Source organism: Staurois parvus, unplaced genomic scaffold (assembly GCF_062004578.1).
Source record: "Staurois parvus isolate SC_StPar_1 unplaced genomic scaffold, SC_StPar_1.0 ptg000108l, whole genome shotgun sequence".
In the NCBI taxonomy this organism is placed as follows: Eukaryota; Metazoa; Chordata; class Amphibia; order Anura; family Ranidae; genus Staurois; species Staurois parvus.
Genome location: NW_028317904.1, coordinates 3,927,639 through 3,953,838, shown reverse-complemented (window position 1 = coordinate 3,953,838; position 26,200 = coordinate 3,927,639). Strand labels below are relative to the sequence as shown.

General features: G+C 41.7%; 1 protein-coding gene across 1 annotated transcript in view; it reads left to right on the top strand.

Annotated features, from left to right (window-relative positions):
• Positions 1 to 25,482, top strand: part of LIN7B (lin-7 cell polarity scaffold B) — a 192,910-nt gene extending 167,428 nt beyond the window's left edge. The window contains exon 6 of the mRNA XM_089671607.1: positions 7,666 to 25,482. Coding sequence (XP_089527733.1) covers positions 7,666 to 7,687 — 22 coding nt within the window. The 3' untranslated portion in view covers positions 7,688 to 25,482. The remainder of the gene's footprint in view (positions 1 to 7,665) is intronic.
• Positions 25,483 to 26,200: the final 718 nt, after the last annotated feature.

Sequence of the window (26,200 nt, the reverse complement as noted above, 5' to 3'; positions counted from 1 at the left end):
GTAGGCTTCCCTGAAGAGATGGGTTTTGAGGGAGCGCCTGAATGTGAATAGGGAAGGCGACAGTCTGATGGATTGGGGCAGTGAGTTCCAGAGGATGGGGGAGGACCTGGAGAAGTCCTGCAGTCGTGCATGGGAGGAGGAGACCAGGGAGCAGGATAGAAGGAGGTCCTGTGAGGAGCGAAGGGTACGGGTAGGGTGGTACTTGGTGATAAGGTTGGTGAGGTAGCCAACATTGCTACTTTAAAATTGGGGGATGCAAATGGGCTTGACCGCCTGAGGGAGTCAAGCCAATTGTAAACACGTAGTACGAACTTCAAAGGGTCTGGGCCGAACGCCAGAGATATTGAATTAAGAAGTGGCTCCTGGGAAAAAGTGTGAGCATGTTTCAATATAAGATACGTCTTGTAAAGACTATGTTGCTTCCATAGAACTATGCGCGGGTTCTTGTAATTCTGCAGGGAGGATATTCCAGGTTTTTAGCAAATCCAGGCCTGCCTCTAGTGTTTTAATAGTAAAAATCCTACCCTGTTGCCGCACCGTTAATTTGGTGGGAAACCCCCATTTGTAGGCTATACCGTGATTCCTGAGGGCCTTGGTGATGGATACCATTCTTTTTCTGTTGAGGAGGGTAGTTTTAGATAAATCAGCATATAAGCGGAGATTTGCATGAGATGGCGGGAGTGGCGGTGGATTTCGGGCCGCCGACATAATTTTGTCTTTAACATGGTAGAAATGGATGGGGGCTAATACATCTCTAGGGATGGTTGCTGGTAGGAAGGAGGGTTTTGGTAGGCGGTGCGCACGGTCAATTGCGATCTCTATGTCAGAGATTGACGGAAGGAGAATTTTGATGTAGTGCTGTATGTATGGTAGTAAGTCGCCATTGTTAATAGATTCAGGGATGCCTCTGAACTTAATGTTGTTGCGGCGTGATCTGTCCTCCAAGTCGGCTAGTTTTTGGTTGATTTGCTCAATATCGGTTGAGTGTTCTGCATGTGCGTCAATCAAGTTGTTGTGCGCCGTGATTATGTCTCCCATGTTATTTTCAATGTGGCTTATTCTGTGTTCTTGTTTTTGTACTATAGTTGATAGCTGGTTGAGTGACGTAAAAATATCGTTGTGTAAAGATTGGCGCAGAGATGTAAGCATGCTTTTCATGCATATCTCCGTCAAGGATATGTCAGACGCAGGGAATGCGTCTATGTCAGGCATGGCTGTATGAGAAGGTTGCAGTATAGGATTTGAAGCCTGATATGCTGTATTGGGGTCCTGATCTAGCCGTGGCCTGGATTTAGCTGGGCTGAGTGATGTAGGGGACAGTGGGGGTGACAACTCACCAGGGTCCCCAGGGTAGAGCGAGTGTTGCAGCCTGGAATCGGTTTGCTGGGCCATGTAGTCCTCCTGCTGGGCATTGCTGATGCCCCCTGCTTGCAGCCGCGGGCGCCATCTTGGATTTTCGGCCCGACGGCCGGGAAGAATTGGGTGAGTTTCCCGGGCTGAGCGGAGGTTATTTTCCTCCGCGGCATAGTTGGGGAGGTGCGGGCACTGTTTACTAGTGCAGCGGAGCCTGTGTGGAGTCCCAGGGCCGGTGTGAGCCGCTCGTATGCTGGCGGGTGGACGGCGCTACTTTCAAGGCGCGTCCACCATCAGAGCCGGCCGTGCATGCGCCCCCCCTTTTGCTCTTTTAATTGGTGAATCCGCATAATACCACATCGGGAAATATCTAGTCCTCAGCCTGACCTTCGACTCCTTCTCTAAGTGTGTCTCCTGTAAAAAAACCACTGAAGATGTTCTGTGTTGCAATTCCCTGAATAGCCTAAATCTCTTCCCAGGACAACACAGCCCCTTTACGTTATAGGTTACAAACTGGACTTACTCCATGTTACCCCTTTCCTCTTAACTCTCTCTTTCCTCCACCTCTCTTTTTGCAGAGTGTTACCCTCCCTACCCCTCCACCCCTTCCCTCCCCCCTCTCCCCCCCAGGCCTCTTTTGCCTTTGGATCATTTGTGGTACTAATCCCACTTTTGATCCCCACCTTGGGGTTCGGCTCCACCCATGTACCGTTCACCTTCCCCCCCTCCTCACCGGTGTCCCACTATCTCCTGACTCTCTATTTTCCCTTCTAACCAACTTTTTCTTCACCAAAAGTACATGATTCTCCCTCCTCCACTTCCAATCCCAGTATCTCTAGTCTCTGCAGTCCAAGTTTATCACAGAACTCTTTCATGTCTTCCAGAAATCTTAAGATTGCTGTAACTCCATCCCTCCAACCGATTAAACACGCTGCACGTCCCCATCTGTATTTCACATTATGTTTTTTCATCACTTCTAATAGAGGTTTCAATGATCTCTTTCTTCTCAAAGTCCCAGCTGTTAAATCCACAAACATTTGAATATTTTTCCCTCCATATGAAATACTTGTTCTTCCTTTAATCTTTTTCCATATCTCTTCTTTATCTCCATAATTGTGGAACTTAACAATTATGTCTCTTGATTTTTCTGAACCTTTTTCTTGTTGATACTTCCCTATCCTATACACTCCATCCAATTTCCACATTTTTTTTTGTACCTCTGGTGGTACGCGCCCCGCCTGCAGCGGGACTCCATCCAATTTAAGCGTCTCCACCTTGGGTCTGTCCATTATGGAGTTCAAAATTTTGCCAATTATCTCCTTTAAGTCTTCCCCCTGTAGTAGCTCTGGGACTCCTCTTACTCTAAGGTTATTTCTCCTTTCCCTATTTTCTTGTTCCTCCATCATATAAAGCAGTATTTTTTGTTCTTTTCTATTATCTATTATCCATTTCTCTAATTTTGGGATAATTTGGGCATGATTTTGAACTTTTTCCTCTGTTTCCTCCAACCTGGTCAACAATTCCCCCAATTCTTCCCGAATTATCCTCATCTCTTGCTTTATTGATTTTTCCAGTTCTTAAACATCTCCGCCATTTCCTTTTTATTTGGTATTTGCAGATCTTTTTCAATTTCCCTCGACTCTATTTCTTCCCTTAATTGTTGACTATTATATATCGGTCCCAGGGAAAGTCTCGGACTCTAATCCAAACTTATTTCCAATTCACTTTTTTCACTTGCTCCCTGAGATCTTTCTGGAGTCACATTTCCTTGCGACGTGTACTTCTTAATCGTACCAGTTTGGGAATTCTTAGGCCCACTCCCTTTACTGTTTTTACCTTTCATGTTACTTTTGGGGTTTTATTCTTATTTTAAGGTCTCCTCTTCTTCCAGACCTCCAAACCTTCAGGCCCTCTCTAGGAATCCCCTATTCCCTTATTTCAGATTAGATATCAGATACAGTTTCTTAATACAGTCACAAGGAGATCCGGTGCATAAAGACTGCATAAGGAGACCTGCAGGGAACCCGCAGTTATCACTCACCCTCCACGTTGGAGTGTCTTTCAACATGCAGTCTTCTATCTCCTATAGCCGTATCTTCTCTTTGGGGGATTCCTATTAGGTCTCTTTATCTTTATTTTTTTTCCTCCTTGTTCGTTCTCCTTGGGGCAGGTTGGAGATGGTATGCCGATGTTCCACCGGCTCCTCCGGACGCTGGGTGGCCCACGTGGCTGCACCGCTTCGTCCATCTCCAAGGCAACCCTGCTCCTCCTCCGGAGCTATCGCGAGAGGACCCCAGGAGAGAAGGAGCTCCGTCGTCTCCCTCCGGACTGGCCTCCATGCCATCTCCAAGACCCCTCTCCTACTAGGTAGGTCTCCACTCACCTTCCAGTGCGGCTAGTTTGGCTGTTGGGACACCATAGGGAGGATAATCGGGGGAGGCTAGCGGAGAGTGCTTACTCCGCACTCTCCCGTGCCGCCATGTTCAGGCCCCTCCCCTCCCAATTGCAGTCCTAGGGTCGTTGGTTTGAATCCCAGCCACGGCACCTCCTTCCTGGAGTTTGCATGTTCTCCCTGTGCCTGCATGAGTTTCCTCCGGGTACTCCAGTTTCCTCCCACACTCCAAAGACATGCTGGTAGGTTAATTGGATCCTGTCTAAATTGGCCCTAGTATGTGTATGTATAAATGTGAGTTAGGGACCGTAGATTGTACAGCCCTTGAGGGTTAGGGACTGATGTGAATGTACAATTTATACTGTATGTAAAGCGCTGCGTAAATTTACGGCACTATATAAGTATCTAATAAATAAATAAATTACATATTGTATTCTATAATTGGTTGGTGTTAACTTTTGGTAGTGTAACGGACATGTAAAATTTATTGTAACGGACATGTAAGATTTGAGTGGAAATATGGTATCATAGCCATGACAGGTTGAGTAGATTAGATTATGTCAGGCCCTTTCATTACAAAGGTGTGTGCAGGAACAGTCTGGTCATTAAGGATGTACATTGAGCCCCTGGGCAGTAGGAAAATGAATAGAAGGTACAAATTGTCTGGGGTCAGATGTGTATGTATACACAATTACTCCATAGGCCTTACAGACCCAATCATCATTTAGCATTAATTAGTCTAAAGCCAGGTTCCTGGATGTGACACCTTTTGTGTGTCAATCAGGTTATCACCTTCTAGGAAAACCAGTGACAGCAGACAGACGGTCTGCCTTTTGTGGAAAGCTCTATAAGTAATATTCACATCAAAGAAGTATGTTTAATCTCTTATAAAAGCCAAAATATTAGTTGGAGAGAGATGGAAATGCTTTCTTTGTGCAGGCCATTCTGTACGCTACATTTACATATAAGAATCATATTTGTGGCTTGGGGAGGAAGCCAGGGAAATGCATGGAATGATTAGATGACGCGGGGGTGCGACAGTCGGATGGTGTTTGGTACTGTTGCGATCGGGCTGATGCGCCGGTGTCAGAAATCCAATCCCCGACTTGGTGTTCAGGCCAGTCTCGGCCCAATTGAACTTGGGCAGGTCCATACACAGTACCTCTTGTGGGCAGGTCAGGACCACCTCCCCCAGAGTCAATTGGCCGAAGACTAATGTCCCGCCCATGTCCAAATCGCAATAAATTGAACGCATGGACATTTGGACAGGGTGATTCGTACGGAGCTGGTTCGATTGACTAGCGGATTGCCAAGTTTCTGGCTTGCTCCAGCCACAGGGTAAAGTGTTATTCTGTCTTTTTATTCCCTTTTATTTTATAGTAATTAGTCATTTGTGTGTCTTCTTATATCTTTGTATTTGCTGTAACCTTTTATCTTTTGTACATATTTTATGCACTGCCCACTTTGGGAAATTAAATCTTAAAATTAATTAGTGAACTTCTGTGTATTTAAGCACGTGCTCATATCTTCGGAGAGATTAGATCAGAGAGACTAGATCGGAGAGATTAGATTGGGTTATATTATATTGTATTTTAGTGCCTTTAAAACGCTCGGTTAAGCTCATTGCCAATCTGTATGCAACTGCACTGTGAGTGGGCAGATTGCACGCAGATTGCAAAGGTAACAGATCTGCCAGGCGGAGATCTGTGTGTGTGTGGTGTCTCAATAGACCATTCTGCGGATAAACTGTTGGGTGGTGGCAGGCTACCTGTGTGGTGTGTCTGGTGTGGGGGTGTGTGGACAGTGGAAGGGTTATCAACACCGGGGTTCAAGCTAGGATAGCTGAAGGGACCTTTAGAAGGGTGTGTGATTACTAAGCTGGTCCTCAACTCTAATCAGGGCACCAGGTTGTATGTAAGATCGTATCTGCCAGTGTGTGGTTGACCAGCTGGATTGGAGTGGAGTCTCCATCCGGTGGTGGCCAGAGGTAGTGCGGGCTGTGAAAAGGTATCACGGCTGATCTTATATACGGTTTGAGATATTTAAGTGTAAATCCCCTTTATTATCCCCTCTTTACCACCCTGTTGCGGCTGCACGCGTGCGTCACGGTTAGCTAGACGCTGTGGGCGTGGCGTGTGGTGGACACGTGACAGGGTGATCGTTTTAAGCGAATTCTTGACAGGTAGGTCTCTGGAGTTAAGGGAAATTGTCTATAGACTATGTAGTTGGTTGTGAAATTAGCTGCAGTCACACCACTTGTAATATGTCCCATGTCTATCAGGCAGCTGGATCCTGTAGAGATATATTCTACAGTGATGACACGTCCTTTAACTCCTGTTAAACATTTGGTGCTGAGGAAGTTAATAGCTTCTAGCCTTTTGTGAGCTGCAGTTCCGATGGCAGCTGCCCCCTCCTTCCCTAATTGAGAAAAGCCTATGCTTTTATTACATTGCACATAAAAATCTGTGAATAAGGGAGAGAACCGTGTCATGTATTGATCTTTGAATGGGGGAAAGTCTATGTTACATTAGATGTAGACAATGCACAGGCTTTTCTCAAAAGTAGTACTAAGCCTAAATAGTCTTACAAATGCTCCCTCCTAACACCTATAGAGACTAACCTATGTAAAAAGATGTATATCCTTATCTATTTTCAGCCTGCTCCAGTCCAGAAACATGATCCCCTGTGTCAGTCAGTGGCAGCTGCAGGGGTTGAAGAGGGCTTCAAAAACAGCTGGTAAATCTAGGAGTGCAGCCATTGTTAGAGGTCCCATCTCTCCCCTGCAGAAGACGCTTGCTGACACTGAACATAGGTAAGTATATGCATCTTTGTTATGCAGGTTAGTAAGTATAGGTGTTAAGGGAGGAGGAGGAAGCATTTTTAAGACTAGTTGGGCTTTAGCTCGAATTCTACTTTATATTGTGAAAGGGGCATAATAATTGCTAAATGCATTTTCAATATAATGAGGGTTGTATAGTGTTTGTTGGGTTTTTGTTTGCGGCAAGTTGGGATGTCAACTTACTGGCTCTGTTACCATGGGTGTAATAGGATAATTTCATAATTTTAAATAATTTGTCTTGTGCTGGCAACAGTAATAATCATGGTTATAAGCTACATTTAAGTTGAGATTTGAGGAGTTGGGTTCAGTTTCCTTTGTGTTACAAAGTTTTTAATTTGTTCACATTGTTGAATTTTCGATAAAACCTTTGTTTTCTCACTCTTATATTCAGTTTTATCATAAAAACTTTAATGTACTTGTTATGGGTATAAATGTCTGTACCAGGGGTATTATATTAAGTCTGTTTGGTTAGTTGTTGATGGTTGTAGACATGGTCTGATCAAGTCTTGGATTTTTGGCAATTTTCCCTGCGGCCTCTTCACACCTCTTGCTGCAGAATGTGGCACTCATAACAACTAGCAGAATTATAGCTCTTTGTTTTTCAGGTTAACACTTGAAATAAATAATCTAAATAACCATTATGAACAGCATAGTTGATTTTCTTTCATATACTGTTTAAATTGTGTTCAGTAGACTCGGATGATTGCTTCTAGTCTGTTTGTGATCAACCTAGTAAACAATAAATAGCAGAATGATTAAAATGATTAGAAAAGCATGATACCAACATTGTATTATCAATTCCCATTTCCTTTTGCAGCACCAAGGCACCAGTTCACTAAAGCAGGAATTGCTTTGAAGTGTGGTTAAGTGAACCTTTGCCCGACTTACTAAAGTATAATGTGAAGTTTATTTCCATCATCCACTCATGTGAGGCGTTGCTTTATGGTTTTCATTTTTCCCTGCACATGAATGGATGCTTGGATGCAAACAGGGTCTTTTCTCTTTATCTCACCTCACTTTTTAGAACATTTGGCTTTAATTTATTGTAGTGGTTCTATTAACTCTAACTCTTGTCTTGCAGGTCTCTCGAATCCCGAGGGTAACACTTGTGCATTCTTGATGACCCCTAAGCTCCGGACCTTTCACTCTGTATTTATTAACACAAGTCATATCAGATCTGTGTACTGTACAGTATTTATTTCTGTTGTAGGTGTGTACCAGAGCGTTGCAAGGTGTGTGCTTGTGTGTGAACATAAATTCAAAGGTATACAATTCTGGAAGTATATTTGTACTGTGGATACTTTATGTTGGGGAAACTGATTGGACTTTATTAGACAATTCTTTATGGTCATTAAATGTATTTCTGTTGCAATCAAAGGTCACTAAGAAATGTTACCTTTCCATAATTCATTTGCAGGGAAATGTAAATATAAACATGTTTAAACATGGTGTGCAGCACCCTAGTATAGCCTGTAGGTGGCACTGTTGTTAGGGGACTCAGAATAAATTGCCTAATCATTTTGGGAGTCAACTGGTAGTTGCAGACTATGAAGATTTATTTTTATCATTATTGTTTTTTGTCAACAAGGTACCTGTGACAAAAAAAATGTTATAGGTCCAACGGGCAGAGTTCAATGGTATCTTTTAACAATTTTCCACAATACAATTGAGACAGTTTGTTCAGAAATTATTTATATTTTTTTTTTACTTTTGAGCAGAGTTGGGAAGTATTAGAAATTACATGAATTATTGTTTAAGTTTAAAAGGGTTAGAGCATCTATCAAATATTTATTGCTTAGATTGATTGAAAATGAAGATGAGTGAGCAATTTCTTCAGTGGTGCTCAGACAGTTCCATTTCTAATGTTACAAGGTCTACCCTGAACTTGGAAAAATATATCAAGAAATGCAATATGCATGTGTGTGTGCATAAGAAACAACTTATTCACATCAATCGATCTTATTTATTGATACATCAACCTCTGTTACAATGATTAAAAAAGTTCAAAGCAAGATAATAATTTCTTGTCAACTCTGCTTGACCCTTCCTCAAGCCATATATTAAATGCTTACAGAATCACAAATTTCATTTACTGCTAATATCCACTGACCAAACATGACACAATTAATATGATGAATAACCTATAATATACTTTATTTTTCTTCTCGCCATATGTAGCCAAACAAGGATGGACCTTTCACACTATTGTATCTGTAAAATCAACCCATTTATAAAAAAATAAATGCAGATTTAAATCTACTGCAGCAATACCTCCACAGGGGTCGCTTGATAATGCTTGTCACCAGTGGTTGCTCTGACCTTGCAAATATAGGATAATAAAGCAAGAGACACAATTCTTTAGTAACACCTCTGTATTCGTCTTTTTAAAAGAGCGGACCACAAGAGTAATGAGTTTGGGATATACAACCCCAGTTAACACATAAAATAGAACACTGGTAAAATAGCAATAATCAATTAGCAACATTTATCAAATTATACAGTACAGAGTAGTAAGCTTCAACTATTAAACCACAACACCAGCAGTTAGAAGGGGAAGAAAAGGCTTGTTGACTGATCAGCTCCCTCTAGGCCACTGGTGCTGCAATAGTGGATGCAGAGAATTAAGTAAATATATACTCCAACATAAGTAGATATAAGTATCCAAATTTGAATAACAATGGCCTTAGAAGAGAAGAGGTCCCTTTAACTAGGGATTGCAACAGGAGTCCTGGATTGTTTAAGGTTCCTAATATGGTGGTGTCCATTGTCTTCTGCTAGCAACAGTGGGGCTCATAAACAGTAGTAAATACTGGTAATTCAATTAAGTTAAACAGATAGGCTGTGGTACTGCTCAAAGCATATTCCTCCTGATACTGAGGTGTAAAGGTGCCTGCATGCAATGTCTCTAGAGTGATGACAGAAAGAGGTTGGTCAGCCACCAGCTCACCAATTCTATGGATAGTATGGCCTCCTAGGAACGAGAATTCTTGCTCAGGTGCTTGGCTGTTTGTAGGGAAGTACAGAGTTGCTGCCTGACTAACTGTCACCTTGGCAAGCAGAGATGTCTGTGTGAAGACCGGATAGTGACAGTCCTGATGCAGAGAAGCTGATGCAATCCTGGTGTGGCGATCGGCATTACTGCTGTGCTTAACTGATGTGCAGTGTCCCCCAGCAGCAAGCCATCAATCTGTCTCTGGGGTAGAACTGCAGTCCCCCTGTCCAACTGAAAACTTCCACTTTCAATCTGTAATCTCTCATTCTGTAACAAAGTGACTGGATAGCCCCTCTCCTGTAATCTCTTAATCATTTCTTTTATCTTCATGAAGTGAATTTACTTAAAAACATTAGGTGGATGAGGAGCACGTATTACTGGAAGAAATGGTGTAGCGCTCAGTACCAAATACAATACATATAGTAGATAATACAATAGGTAAATTAATAATAGTGACACTGTGCTCACAACTCAGGTCACATCAGACCTAATAGGTGACTAAAAGTGAACCCAATCCCATAGAGGGATCAAAATAAACGTGACCCTTAGTCCCCACAATTGGGACTGCAACCTAAAAGTACATGGATCCCTGTAGAGGGACAGGTGTTTGTCATGTGCAACAAAAAACAAAAATATAATCAAGTCCAATCGTATAAGTGAATGTGTAGACACAGCTGCAGTGCTCCAATCTTCTATATCATGCATAAACGGTCGTGACCCACCAATAGGTGCTCTCCAAACAATGGCTGCAGTGGCCTCTCACCTCCACTCATCAACCCCTAAGGGCCATAGAGCCTTATGGATCTCTTCTTGATCCTTCTAATACAGAGACTCCTGGTGGTCTAGTTTCAAGGCTGTAACAGGTATAATGCCAGCCAGGTATCCTCACTAGAAGCCCCTACAGATCAGTAGGTAGACAGGCACAGGTAAACTCAATGAATATTCAATTCAGCAGGCCCCCTGTTGATTGCCTCTGAAAAGCAAGCATGGATTGCTCTTCAGAAGAGCGGTGGATTTAGACATCTGAAATGAAAGGTCTGAACAGGGCTGCTCACAGCTTCTCCCAATCCGGGGATAACAACACTGGGCCCAGACCCAGGGCAGTGTGAGCAAAGTGCTGTGATGAGCACGGTTAAAATGACATGATAAGTAGATGTATATAGACTAGAAATGTCTCCTAAAATGCATCACCTAGAATATTACTATCTTTAGTTTTTTGTAGAAAATTACTAGTATCTTTCAAATACCAGTAAACTAGTCAAATGAGTCATAAAATTTGACCAAAGGAAACAATACAGTACATGAGAGAGACCTCCATATTTTAATGTTGTCAATCGTGCAGTCTGTATTTATTCCATTTGTTCTATTTTAGCTTGCACTCTTAAAGCTATCTGAATTTGATTTAAAGTGTTACTAAACCCAGGACCCTGCATTCACTATATCTGGTCTCCCACAGTACACAGAACATGGAAGTGAAATTATTTTAGTAAATATAAACTGCTAAATACCTTTTCTCATCAGAAGTATATAGTAGTCTTGTGACTTCTATCAGTGTTCAGCAGAGGACTGTAGAAGGAGTTTTCATTCTCCCCGATTGTCCTATGAGGCTGCATAACCCCTGACCTTCTGTGCTGCTTGGCCCCGTGCTGATCACATGCACCCTCCCAAGAAAAATAAAACCTCTAGCAATGCACACCAAACTGAGCATGTGCAGAGTGAGTACACACAATTTGTCTTATCAGGAGATAAGAGGGGGACACTGGAAGAAAGGGAGGATCAGAGAAGTCAGGATCAAACAGCTTACACAATGCAGAGATTAACCCCCCCCCCCTTAGGTTTCACAGTGAGTATACCATGCATGCTTTATTGCATTTACAGACTGATTTTCAAGTTGTGGGTTTAGTAACACTTTAAATATTTTTTGCTGTCTGTTGGAGATTTTACCTCCTTTCATGTCCCAGTAAAGCCCTGTGTGTCAGAAATAGATAGAGTGGCACTGGGACTGTAAGTGAGGTTCCATCTTACCAGTAGGGACACAGACAGCAATACAAACTTGGATCTAATCCTTCTCCACTCTGCAAAAAAATGTGTTTAATTCTCTTTGTATTTCCTGCCTTGTTAAGGGAGAAGTAGTAAGTAAAAAGCACCATAATGATGGCACAAATCTGACACGTTCAGTCCTTTCCCCATTCTATCCAAAACTAAAAAAAATTAAAAGCTGGGCTCACGATAACCTTACATAGCTGCAGGAAGTTTAAAAAAATAAAATAAAATAAATTTCTGTCTAGTTTACTCAAAGGAAAAACAAAAACCTGTGTGTAAAAGAGTTCTGTACTACCTACTGCACATTTTGATTACTTTCTGTTCAGTGAATGGGTAAATTAGCACTATTTTGCACATTATATTAATGCTGTTATTTGAAGAACACATTGCACCATATTTTCTTGCCACTTTGGAAAGCAGAAATGCTAATGTACAGTTAAATGGCATGCTGGAGCTGCACCTTCATTGTGTGAGTGGCCTGCCCTAACTTTGCACAAATGAAACAATGTGATTATAATTAATCTTTATCCATGCAGAAGCAATTAGTGGTTTGAAGCCACAAACACAATACACAGGCATCTGAAAATGAATAATAAAGCAAAAGAATCGTTCAGACTTTTATTAACATATTCGTTATTGCACAGAATGATCATATGATCTATTGCTGCCCAAAGGGAGATTCAAATCTAATCAGTGTAAAAGAGCTCTGCCTATAGTATGAAAGATTTAACATTTTGCCACATGACAGTTCAAATGTTAGAATTGAAAAATGAATTGCCTAATGGCGTAAGCTCTTGAAAGTGTACATCTTGTATTGTACAACAGAGGACCATTTTTTTTTCTTTTTGTTATTTATTAAAATAAAAAGCTGTATCAATCAACATAATTCTGTAAAAAAAACTGGGGTAAGATAGAAAATAATGCTGGATTTCTTTGCCTTTAGGTATTTCCGATGATGAAGATGTGAGGGGTTTTTTGGCAGGTGTCCTAAGATTTTTAGGGATGATGCCCATCCCTAATCATTATACCTCTAAAATCTGCTTTGTTACAAATCTAGTAAAGTTTCAGGTTTCTTATAGCACACCAGCATGGCAACAATCTGTTAATATACTAGTGCTGATAACATGTTGTAACATGTCAGTATTTCTTAAAGGAAGCTAATCAGAGTAGCATGGAAGGTGTCATTGCTGACCTCTCCTAGAAATGCTAGTGGCCTGGCTGTCATTCCTATTCTAAATGACTAAGGCTGGCCATACAATTTTCTTGTACAACTTTCCTTTAGATTTGCCAAAACCATATAATGTGAGGTCAAACCTAAACACTTTCAATTTGTATGCAATCAGGTAGGCCCTTGCACTACATAGTTGAAGGTGAATCTAAAGGAAATTGAATAAGAAAATTGTATAATGTATGGCCAGCTTAACCCAGAAAAAGTATGTATATACAGTAGACATGCACTTTATGACCTTTCTCTGACACTAGTGATTCATATACTTGTTCTAGATCATACCCAAGGATCAGCATGACAGTCAGCTAACTAGCATTTGTAGAAGAAACAGTGGCAATCCACCATATTCCTCTCATGATGAATTTGCATGTTAGCACTTGTAATACTGAATCTCATAGTATATTAGTATGTCAGTATATTAGTCTAGCACAAAGACCTACTTTAGTTATGTGCCACTGTACTGATTGTCTCTAATCATGACTACATAGTTTATTAACCTGTGGTAGACTAGCCACCAGGGATGAGTGAGGTAATATAAATGAAATTTATTTTTCTGAAAAATTACCAATTTTGTATTCACTGAAATTGGTCCAAAATTTCACTATGTAGACTGCTCAGGTAAAATTTGCTTGAAAAAATTAATATCTTTATTTAGTTACGTATTTATTTTTGTTATAAAGTCATATATCACAGTCTGTCACTGACATTGTTATCATATGGCTTTCTTGATGTAAAAAAAAACATGTCAGTGAAAATGCTGTGTTCCTAAACAAAGCAATGCAACTTACAATTTTCACTGTACCCAAAAAAGATAATTTGAGAAAATCATAAACAATCAAAAAATATTTTTTTAAATACATTTAACTTTTTCTGTTTATTTGTAATAAAATGTTTGGTTAGGTTTTGGGTTTCTTCAATAATATATATCATGTTACTCGCCAATGGGAGTCAATTTGTTTTTGACAAGAACTGGTCCATGTTAGTTGACAGGAGCTTCCTCAACTCTCAGCAGCCATTTAACGTCCTATACACTATTAAATCCCAACTCTGGGAAACATTTTTATTTTTTATAATAGTACTCCAGGAAGTTTAAATATTAAAAATACAGTTTTTGCTGCAATGCTCCTATCCTGTCTGTTAGTAATTCCTTTTTGCCACTAGTTGTGCCCAGTCTTCTGGGTAAAGGATGCCCACCATCATTCAACCTAGCAGACAGAGGACATCATGTGAGTGCAAGACATTTTGGACCTGCCTCCTGAGGGGTGTCACCACAGTTCCTAGCATTTACATTGTAATGATGCAGAGAGTGATTACATCTCTCTGCATCATATAGATCTACACTCTGTTGGGAGAAGATCTAAAGAAGAAATGAATGCATGTATCATGTAACTGGGCTAAACATATCCTGAAAAGGTAAGTATATAAAGCCTGAAGTACATGCTAGTATAAGGGGAGAGGTGACTCGCTTGTGGTGGGGGAAGCTGAGCTTGACTCTGATGGGTTTTGGCAAAATTTAAAAAAAAAAAAAAAACTTGCCAATTCCTACTAGCCACAATCATTTTTTAATCTGATTTAAACTGTGGATTAAATCTGTGAATTGTTTGTTTTTACATTTGCCATGCATCTGTTTCTTTGGTCTTCGGAATTTTAAAATGATTGATGAATTGATTATAAAGAAATCAAAACACCAGCCATAAAAAACATGAAGCAGGGGGCGTGTCCAAGATGGCGACCGGAGCAGATGCTTAATCCTGAGCTCCGGCGCCCTACAACTTAATCCGCTGCCATCCAGGCAACAGCGGGCCATATACTGCCTCTGGAGGTCCTGCAGCCCCTGCCTGACCTCTGAGGAGGGGTGTCAGGCGTTTTCGTCCCCCCTCCAGCCCTCCGGAGCTCCGTAATAGTTGCGGCCTACCGCGGCCTGCAAAGCCGCGGTCTTTCCTGCAATCGCGGCCGGAGTGGGACGTCACCACTCCGCCCCCCGGCCCCCTACTATCGGGCCTGCTGCTGAGGCGGTCTGTGTGTGATTCCCTGGTCTCTACATCAGTCCCAGGGATCACACCAGGCCTGCACTTTCTCCAATAGGGCCCGGAGGCCCAATGAGTTCAATGAGCGGCCCTTGACAGGTCTGGAGGCCTACCCCATCAGCCCTTCCTTGGGGGGTGAATCAGAGGCTCCTGTGTCCCCTCCTGCAGCTCTCCATCAATACTTTCCGCCTGGCCTGGCTGTCGCGGTCCCTCACGCCCCATCTTTTGCTGTGATCCTGGGGCCTATGCCTGCTCCACCTGGGACTTCATCACCCTAAGGAAGGTACCGTTACAGGTATAATTGTAGCCTATATCTACCCCTCCCTCTCCAGTGTGATAATCTTTTCTACAATTTACTTGCTATGGCGGGACGCATGAGATGTTCCGCAGCAATGGATCTTATGTAAAAGCAACCTCGTTGTGGGGCACGCACGCGTCACCAGGGAAGATGACCATTTGATCTCCCTGAGCCGTGCCACCGGAACATATACCTCGGCAATTGGGCTTCTACGCCCCTGCGTATATTTTCAACCGGCTGAAGGTGCTTGTGCACTACCAGGGCTTCACCTAAAAATGCATCGTACCCCACGCAACAAACCCAAGCACCGGGCCCAGCAGCAATCCCCTCCGCATAACCACACTAGCAAGATAACACCCAGCCCCCCAGAGCCTGATGACACCACGCAGCTTACAGGGGATCCAGAGTCGGATGGCGATAATCAGCAGCAATTCCCATTGGGACTGACTGGCCCCCTTGAACAAAATCCTGAAGCCTTGCTACACAAATTCCGCGCCATAGTGCGAGAGGAGATTACAGTTGCCTCTCGTAAATTATCTTCGGATCTAGTAAGGGGCCTAAAAGAATTGGGTCATCGTGCCCACCAACTAGAACAACATATGGATCTGGCGACTACAGTCTTGGAGGGTCATGAGCAGGAGGTGGATGATCTGCATGCTGAGCTGGACACTTTAAAAGATAAATTGGAGGATGCTGAAAATAGAGCCTGCAGAGATAACCTCCACATCCACGGGGTTCCTGAGGTAATCACTGATTTACAGGGTACTGCTACCGCTCTATTCCAGAAACTGGCCCCTCAGATCCCCTTGGAACGACTGGAATTCGACCGCATCCATAGAGTTTTAGCTCCTAAACCCATGGAGGGCCCTTCCAAGGACATTATCATTAAATTCCACTTTTATTATACTAAAGAGCGTTTACTACAGGTGGCTCGGAATCATCTGACTTTCGAATTTCAGGGTCACTCCATCCAGCTGTTTGCAGATTTGTCTCCAGTCATGATTGCAAAGCATCGTACCCTGAGACCCTACCTTCAGGTCCTACAATCAGCTGATATCAAATACAGATGGGGTTTCCCTTTCAAGCTCTCCTTCTCCTTCCAGGATCGTCAGTTCCAAGCTTCTTCACCTGCGGATCTTTGCCGTCACTTTCAGGAACTGAAATTGGAATTACCACACTCCCAGACTGAGGAGGCTACAGTTTCTACACACCCGCAGAGCTCCCAGTCTTCGCGTAAATCTACTCCTCCAAGTCAGAGTAGCTCCCAGGCTCTTCGATCCTTACAGGCCCAGCAGAAGTTTCTGCGAGTTGACATTCTGTGTCTGGTTGGGTATTCACATTTGTTTTTTACTTTTTGAGATGCGGGCGACACTGCCCATAGGTATTCCTATGCAGTTATGCCTTGTAGCACTTTCGTCGCTGTGGCTAGCGCCTAAATAACCATGTCAGTTCTGTGCAGATGCTTCTATTTATGTTATTGTTGATGGGCAGAACTGGCAGTGGATCTCAGGCCGTGGCTGTGACTCTGTTCACTGGGCAGTCCCGTGAGCAATCTCACTCCTCCGGTTATTTTGGAGCTTCTTCATTTTTGAAGTTCTAGCCTACTGAGATTCCTATTGCCTTACTAGCCACTTATAGATCATTTATTCATGGGTTTATTAGCCTAAGTTGTTTGTTTAGTATTTTCTTGCCTTAACTAAGTCGAGTAGTTCCAGTGGACTATTGTGTCCCCCTCCGAGCTGGTTAGTGGTCTCGATTGGTGTCCTGCCTGCTACCCAGCCTCTTTATGGGTATATCACCCACAGTTGATTATTATGATGTTTGTACTAATCTTACTCTTTCATATGAATATTGCTCGTATACCAGATGGTTTCTCGTTTTCTTCCATCTTTTCTGCCTTCTTTTCTTTGTTCTTGTCATGTGTGTCTTGTGTTTTTACAAATTTTTTTTCAGGGCTCTCGGGGATCGTAGCAAAGATGATCTTTTCCCCTTCCGATCGCCATGTCGCTAAACTGGTTTTCTTTGAATGTTCAGGGAATGAACTCTCAGCAAAAACGGGTAAAGATATTTAAGTTTCTCCGGGCTCGCCATGTCGATATTGCCTGTCTGCCGGAAACTCATTTCTCATCTACCTCCGCCCCTAAATAATTTGATGCACGCTACCCTCAGGTTTTTCAGGCTACTGGCCCTTCTAAACAAAGGGGAGTTCTTGTTGCTTTTCACAGCAAAACCCCATTTGTTTGTGTGAAGCGTATTGCTGACCCAAGCGGCAGGTATCTTCCTTTACAGGGCACGATTCAGGGTATAGATGTCACAATACTGACCTATTACGCTCCCAATGTCAACCCTGGACCCTTTCTATCACATATCTGCTCCCTCCTGACTGTCCATCAATGGGGTACTCTTCTGATGGCAGGAGATTCCAATTTAGTATTAAATCCCTCCCTAGATAAATACCCTGCAGAGAACTCAAATTATTCCATGTCAGCCAAATCCTTTACCCGTACACTAAGTACCCATGACCTGGTAGATCTATGGAGTGAATTCCACCCCCGGGGGAAAAACTATACTTACTACTCTCACCCTCATCATTCTCATTCTAGAATTGACCATGCTTTTGTATTGCGTAAACATCTCCCTTTGGTACGCTCCATCTCTATCCTCACGGTTCCATGGTCTGATCACGACCCCATTTTGGTGGTTTGTCGATCTCTCCTCTGTAAGCCATCCTACTCCTCTTGGATTATTAATGACTCCCTACTTTCACTGAAGGAGATTCAGGGGGAACTACTACGCAAATCCCAAGAATACTTTCAGCTAAACTCAGGTTCTGTCTCTTCTTCGGTGACGTTGTGGGAAGCTTACAAGGCAGTTCTTAGGGGCCAAATTATTTAGATAGCTTCGAGGCGGAAGAGGGATAGACAACATAAACAGTGTCAGCTGGAATCAAAGCTAGCTTCCACTTTGGCTCAATTTAAGCAAGTACCAACCCCATCAAACTGTAGGTTGTTAGATCAGGCCCGCCTGGAACTAGATCTCTGTTTGACAGATGAGGCTGAGCGTTCTTTGCGTTGGACACAATGGAAGTGGTATAGTAAAGCAAATAAACCAGATTCCATGTTAGCACGTAGATTGCGCTCTTTCACACATCACCCTAAACCGATTTCTCTACGCACTTGTCAGAATGTTCTTACAAGTAATCTTGTAACAGTATTGGAGAAGCTCCGGCATCGACTTGCCAGACTTTATGCGGATCCTACACGAGCTAATCCCCAGTCTATCTCTGATTTTTTTGTCCCATTTGTCCTTACCTACTTTGACTCAGGCTCATAAGGACCTAATGGACCGTGATATTCAAATATCGGAAGTTCTGCAATGCATTGCAGATCTGAAGACGGGCAAACGCCCAGGTCCTGATGGATACGCGGCTTTATATTACAAGAAATTGGCTGATGTGCTTGCCCCTCACCTTGCCGCTATGTTCAATGCGGTGAAGGGAGGTTCAAACTTTTCCCCTGACTCTTTGACTGCTAATGTGGTTATGATCCCAAAACCAGATCGAGACTATTCTTCTTGGGCAAATTACAGGCCAATTTCTCTTATTAACATTGACATGAAAATCCTCACTAAGATCTTAGCCACTTGTTTGAATTCTTTCCTTTCTCATTTGATTAAGAAGGACCAGGTGGGTTTCGTCCCCCACAGACAAGCTGGAGATGCCATCAGACGCATTTTACAGTTACAACACTTGGCCCATACTCGCAAAATTGATATGATGCTCCAATCTCTAGATATCAACAAGGCCTTTGACACTTCGTCCTGGCCTTATCTCATGTCGGTCCTTCACGATTTTGGCTTTGGTCCCCCGTTCTTGCGTTGGATTTCCTCGCTATATACGTCCCCTCAAGCAAAACTCAAATATTGTGGTTTTGCGTCCTCATCGTTCCCGATTGGCAGGGGAACTAGACAAGGTTGCCCACTTTCTCCCATACTATTTATCTTGGCTTTGGAACCTTTGGCACAAGCCATTCGTATGCATCCTGATATTAAGGGAATATATGTAGCTGGTTCCCAACATAAGGTATCAATGTTCGCTGACGATATATTGTTGTCGGTTTGAACCCTGGGGTTACTTTGCCAAACCTACTTGTGGTTTTGGATTCCTTTGCAGTTCTCTCAGGTCTCCATGTCAACCCAGCCAAATCCAAGGCTATGTCAATTACCCTCTCACCATCACTTTTGAAGACTCTGAAACATTCGTTCCCTTTTCAATGGCTCTCGGCCTTGCCGTATTTAGGAATCAAGCTCACTCCGACTTACGACGGACTTTACCGGGCTAATTTCCCCGCTGTTTTTAATGACTTGACAGAGATGTTGTCCTCCTGGTCTCACTATCCGCTTTCGTGGTTCGGTAGAATCAATGCGGTCAGCATGAATTATCTTCCCAAATTGTTGTATGTGTTTCGAGTTTTACCAGTCCCTGTTCCCTCACATATATTGCGTATTCATCAGCAAAAAAACTCCTGTCTTTCATTTGGAGTTCCTCTCGACCCAGAATTAGCAAACAAATCTTATTTGCTTGTAAGACCGAGGGTGGGTTATCTGTCCCAAACCTTCAGTCTATCTGGCGGCCAATATTGCCCCCTTAGCCCATCTCCATGCATCTCATCATTTTCCCTTGTGGGCTACTGTAGACTTGATGGACTCCAACCCGATACCACTCTCTTCTTTGCCGTGGCTTCCTTCTACTCATCGACCTTCATCCCTTAGTCCGACGCTCGTCTGGCTCGTTTTATCCCCACATATTCCCCGACTTTCTTTCGGGGTTGTCAACAAATGGGCACTATGGTCCATATTTGGTGGACTTGCCCCAAGGTTTGCAGACTGGATCAGAGTTTATGCCCTTCTCCGCACTATGTTTCACACAGACATTAAGCGCAACCCGTATGAAGCACTATTATTTAAACCATTAGTGGGCCTACTTCGTCCCGAACGGCAGCTGGCATCACACCTATTCATGGCCACCAAGCTGACGATCGCGAGGGCTTGGAAGACTCCCATCAGCTTTGACGCTGTCAAAAACCGGATGAACTTTATAATGGTTAACGAAAAGCTGACAGCTATACTGTTAGACACCCACACAAAATTTCTGCTGACATGGCGTTCTTGGCTTGATATAGTTCAACCATCGAGATTCGACCAGTCCCTTTTGTCGATATAAAATTTACATATCAGTTCCTTATTCTTTTTTTGCTGTGGTCCCCTTGGAGCCCTTTTCTTTGTGTTTTTTTTTTTTGTGTGCGTGTTTGTCTCCTTTCTCTTTGTTCCTCTCTTTCCTTTTGTCTAGTCTGTTTTTATGCTATTTGTGCTGATTGTGATTTCTGCTTTGAGTGCCGTACCAGCAATACGACATCCATATGCTGGAGTCCTTTGAGAGCCCTGCGTGTGGAGTACCTATCTGTATACAGAGAGGCTTCATTTCCCATCTTTCTCGCCTTCTGTATGCTGATATAGTGACAATTTTTCGTTAGAGTTTATTATGTCATTGGTCTCTAAATGTCCATCATATTTGCAATTTATTGTGTTTTTCCCTTTTTTTTTATTATATATACGGCACTTGTGTACGCAGTTTATTTTCATGTCTTTTCATCAGTAAATATTCTGTTTTACTCATCGAATCCCTTGTATGTTTTATTCCTGTCAGTCAATGTATCTGTTTTCGGCTGATTCTCTGCTGTTACCTATTCTATAATAAAATTCTTTGTAAAAGAAATCAAAACACCATAAACATTAAAACCTCTTTGAAAATTGCTTATATTTTATTTGACCTGTAAAATGCAGTTGACAGAACACCACACATAGGATTTTTTTTTAAGTGCTGGTTTACATATATGCGGATTGGATGCGGTTTGAGCCGCATCCAATTCACATGCAATGTGAAATAGTATTGCTTTCTATGGTGCCTGTTCACATATGTCTGTGCACTGTCAGTGCAGATTGAAGAGTCATGTACAATTTCTGAGCAGTTCAGGTGCAGATTACAGGCTATTGACTTCTATGGGAACCGTTTCTAAACCCGAAATGTGTGAACAGGATAACATCCTGTCCTGAACCTGATGTAAACCTGACCTGAACCGCTGAATGGCTACTGTGTCAATTAGCTGTGAAACCTGAGCTTCAATCTGCACCGCACATGTGTAAACCAGCTCTAAATTATCAGAATCTGTGTATGTGCCAAGCTGTCCACTCACAAGCAGACTGAACCTCATGAGATCTTATTTCCAGCTAAGGGTCGCACAGTCTGCAAAACATTTAGACATTTAGACCATACCATATGTGCATAAAAACTGATGGAAAAAATGCGCAGATTTGACTTGCATATATTGCAGATATTTTCAGCTTATACACACCATGTGCAGATAAGTGTATTTTTCTAACGTTTTCCACTACAATGACACAAAGAACATAATTGCTTTCTATATGCCCTGTTCACACCACAATGTTGAATTCATGTGAGTTCTTGCTGTGCAGAAAAATGCATGTGCAAAAAAAAATATATACACATGATACCAGTGTTGTGGTGTGAACAGGGCACATAGAAAACAATTGTTTTCTTTGTGCTGTTGCAGAGACAGCTCTCTGCACATGATGTGACCTCTACATTTTTATAAATAATATGCATTTTTATGTTTGACAGGCTCAGCGTTTATTTTCAACCTCAGGCCTTGTTCACACCTTATGTGCATAAAAACGGTCAAATGTAAAAAAAAATTCTATCAATTTTTGAAATGGCCAGAAATGATAAATTAATTGATTAAACTAAAAATTAAAAAATTAAACACCATAAACATTGAAACTTCTTTGAAATCTGCATCTATTTTATTTGGCTTGTAAAATGTAGTTGACAGAACGCCACCCATAGGATTTTTTTTAAGTGACACCAAACTCCTTATGACAGCCTCATACAAAAATGGCAGAGCTTAGTTGTATAGTAGTGGTATAGCTCCAATCATGGTTCTTGCTTAGTTTCATTTAATTCCTGTTTCAAATCCTGCTGCAGCCTCACCTGGAATTTTCAGGCTTTGATTTTGAGTTGCTCAGAAAGAACATGGTCTTGCCATAGCGGTCCTCCTTTTCCTCTGGCATATTCTTATAATAATTATAAGCAGATGTCCAGAGCACCCCACTCCCCTTTATATCAGATGCCAAGGACCCCCCTCACCACCACCACCACCATCAGAAGTCAAGAGTCAGCCACCCTCCCTTACATCACAGTTCACCCCCTCCTATTACTTTGTGCTGCTGCTGGGAAAAAGCTAGGGGCAGAGCTGGTAAGCAGAAAGAGCAGGGTTTGGAGGAGGACCAAAGGAAGGCTGGAGTCAGCTGCCAAAGTCTGCTAAATGCTGAGACCAGGGGAGACAGAGATGAGGAGGGTGCTGCAGCTGCATAGAGAGGTGCAGGGTCTGAAGGAGGAGTTCTGTCCTCTCTGCTGCTGACAATAATGGGGGGGGGGGGGGGTTTGACAAGACGAGTCTCTCAGCCATTGCACAGAGAAGTGCAGGATCTGGTGGAGGAGTTCTGTCCTCCTCTTAGCTGCTGACAGCTGACACAAGGTGGCGGAGATGAGGGGGGGTGATGCAGCTGCAGAAGATTTATGAGGGCCATATGAAATGGCCTGACAGGCCAGTTTCTGCCCATGGGCCTTGAGTTTGTCATATATGTTATAGTGATGCTACTTTCTGGGAAATTCTCGGCCATAACTATGTCTAATTGCCTTGAGTGCTATATAAAGAAGTGCTCAGCTACAGCAAGATAGCTGAGCAAAAGCGTCTAATTAAATGATAAACCACTTTCTTTTTCAAAACAAACATTTTGAGAGAGATAAAGTGAAGCTAATGGCGCTTTCATATTCTACTGGTAAATTTTGAGAACAATTAAAATAAAATTGAATGCATTTTGTTTCCATTTCAATAACATATAAAACAGCACTTGCAAATCATTTGCACTTTATAGGCCAGCAGAGGGCACTAAAAGTAACATTTGCAGGTCTGTTTGGAAGGCAGATATTATTATGCTGTACCTTTTCTAGTTATACTGTATTGACTTTACTGTGAACATATAATATTCCCTTGTCAGTACAACAGGTGTTTTATGTCTTATGCACAACGCATCTAAAAGGAGCAAATGTTGCTAGGTTAATCCCTTATTTGTTTCAATTGTTCCATTTACACAAATATTTTAAGCTACAATCATGTACAGACACAGTATTATTAGCATGGTTGCCGCCACATTTTGTCCAGACGAAACAGGATCTTGGTAAATGTTAATAAGTTTAAAGAGTCAAGAGATCTTTACCATTAAACCAATAGCTTATGAATAATGTCCTATCAGCCAAATAAATAATAATACATATAAAGCAAATTAAAATAGATCAAAAAGGTTGAGTTGTAAATGTTCCATTAAATATTTGCCTCCAGCATTACTATTTCTGCCTCTACTAGTATTTTACAGCTGAGGCTTTTAAAATATTGGTTGTCTACAGGGAAATGCTAAATCAGACATGCCTGAGCTGTAAAAAAGTAAACACATCCATGTGCTCTTACAGCATAAATTACACCTAAAATAATTTATGCAGTAAATATGAATTTGATTGGCAAGATGTAACAGCCATACATTAAAAAAATGTAACAGAAAAATAGAAGGCTGTAGAGTTATATGATGTTGAGCTGAATATGTTAATTTTAATGTCTGTTGATACAGTCTCTTTAAGTCCCAATATTTTGTTATATTTTCACCTTTTCCAGAAAATAGCCAATGCCATCATGGTGCTCCAGTAAGTATTAAAAACATTCATAAATGTTGTTGTCATGCCTGTAGACCATTTGGAGCCCCCTGGAAGCCAGGCCAAAATAGTATAAATAGTAATTGGCAACCCCACGTCCTGTCTTGTTATCAGGACGGAGAATACAGTGCTCTTTTCTCCTGTAATACAAAGACAATATTGATGACCGTTTTACAAAGCTGCTCAGTTATTATCTACTGGGGCCTTTGTCTGCATAGGTTATTTTCTGAAAAAGGTGAACATAGCCTTTAATGAGCTAGATGAAACTTGTATACAGAGTAACTAAGGTTTGAGAGTTCCCTGGGCACTCTACAGGGTATGAGAGCATACAGGTTTGTACCCTCAGATGTCAGCTTTTCCAAAACTCCAGATGCCCCTAAGAGCAGTGTTAAAAATTGTCCAGTATGCGTGAGGCCTGAAGAGAGAAGAAGAGACAGAAAAGGAGTATTGGGGGAGAGGAAGTAGATTTGAACATAGAGGGTCAAAGAAAAATGAAAGGTGAGTTTCCAACAGAGGGATGAAAGAGGTAGAAGAGGAGTGGGTCTAGAAAAGAGGAAGAGGAGAGAGAAAGAAAAAAAAAAATAATTCAATGTTTTTACAATATATTTGTTTATGCCAGATTTTTCAAAAGATCAGCTGTTGTTCTTGGCATCTGCCATAAGTTCTGTGCCATTTTTACAAATGTGGAGGGGTGGCCCAGGTTTTTATGTATACTGCCAACCTTAGTTTTTCAGTGGGATTCATACCAATGCCAGCACTAGTATACCAAGGATGTTTGTACCCTATATGCCCACCTTTGCTCCACCACTCAAATTCCATTTAAAGTATATGTACCAGTCACTTAAATCTTGAACTTCATATCTAAAATCTTAGCTTTAAATTGTCAGCTTTAATTGATATAATACCTGGTGACTCTGCCATTGCACTTCCTGTTTAGGGTGACACAGTTCTTCTTCTGTCTCCCTGTTGTGCTCCTGTGCTGTCACCCTTTTAAATGGGCTTCTGCTGGAGGCTACAAGTGACTGTTTCAACATACTGTATATGGTCTGCTCTTGTCACCAAAGGGAAGCCCTTGCTTTAGTGCACTAGTATAAACAAGATGATTTTGCTAAAGACTGCAGAAGAGGATTAGTACTGAAATGTGGTAAAGATTAGAAAAAATGAAAGCAAGTATGTACAAAAAATGGCAATGTTAGTTATTTAGGGTTTGCTAGGACAGCGAAATGTCACTAGGCTGGCAACTCCAGGCCAGGAATCCAGGCCAAAGACCAAAACCATGTTCTTCCTTTATCTGGAATGGCAATGAACTTTGAACATTGTGATGTCATTCTAGAACCATACTGGTGTTTGTGTTAAAAAAGTTGATAAATGGTACAACTTCTCAAAATATGCTTCCTGTATCATCTATGCCTAAATACTATTGTAATATCCTAAATTCTGTAATAAAATATTGTTGTTAAATTGTTAATGGAATCAGATTAGTGATTTGATGGTCGGTAAAGTGCTAGTGGTTTATGAAAAAAGGAATACTGAACATCTGAAAGAAAAGGGAAAGCAACCATCTTCTCTGTGAAAATATTTTTTTCTCAACAAGCACGATTCTTACATGCAAAAATTTTATAACAGTAGGCAACTGATTGGTAGTCAATGACAACTAAAATTGTTTTCCTTTAGAACACTGACTAAATTATGAGCACTAAATCAAAGAAACACATAGAAAAAATTATAGAAACACAAATGAATGAATAGCTGTTACCCTTAGCAACCATTCAGATTGTTGGTTTATTTTACAAGTGAAATTAGTAACACTTTTATAGAGAATGTTCACATTCAAAATGATAGGATTTTTGCTGTGTCAAAAACCTCCCTTCAGAAATACAACTCAGAAACAAAATAATGTAGGGTATAAAACAAACATTTTTATTACAAATTCATTAAAAGATCTTTGGGTAAAAAAACCCTAAAACCATTAAGATAAGCAGCTGCTTATCTTAATGTGGTGAGCTCAGCCACCACAGTCAACATCCTTAACTCACAAATATTGTATCTGGTAGTGAGTAGTCTAATAATACCAAGTCATTGACAGTGAAAGACCATAAATAAGATGGAAGATGTTGTCCCAACACGTTTTGCTAATAGCTTTTTCAGGGGTTCAGGGGGTACACGCAGCTGTAGCTGCAAAAGAA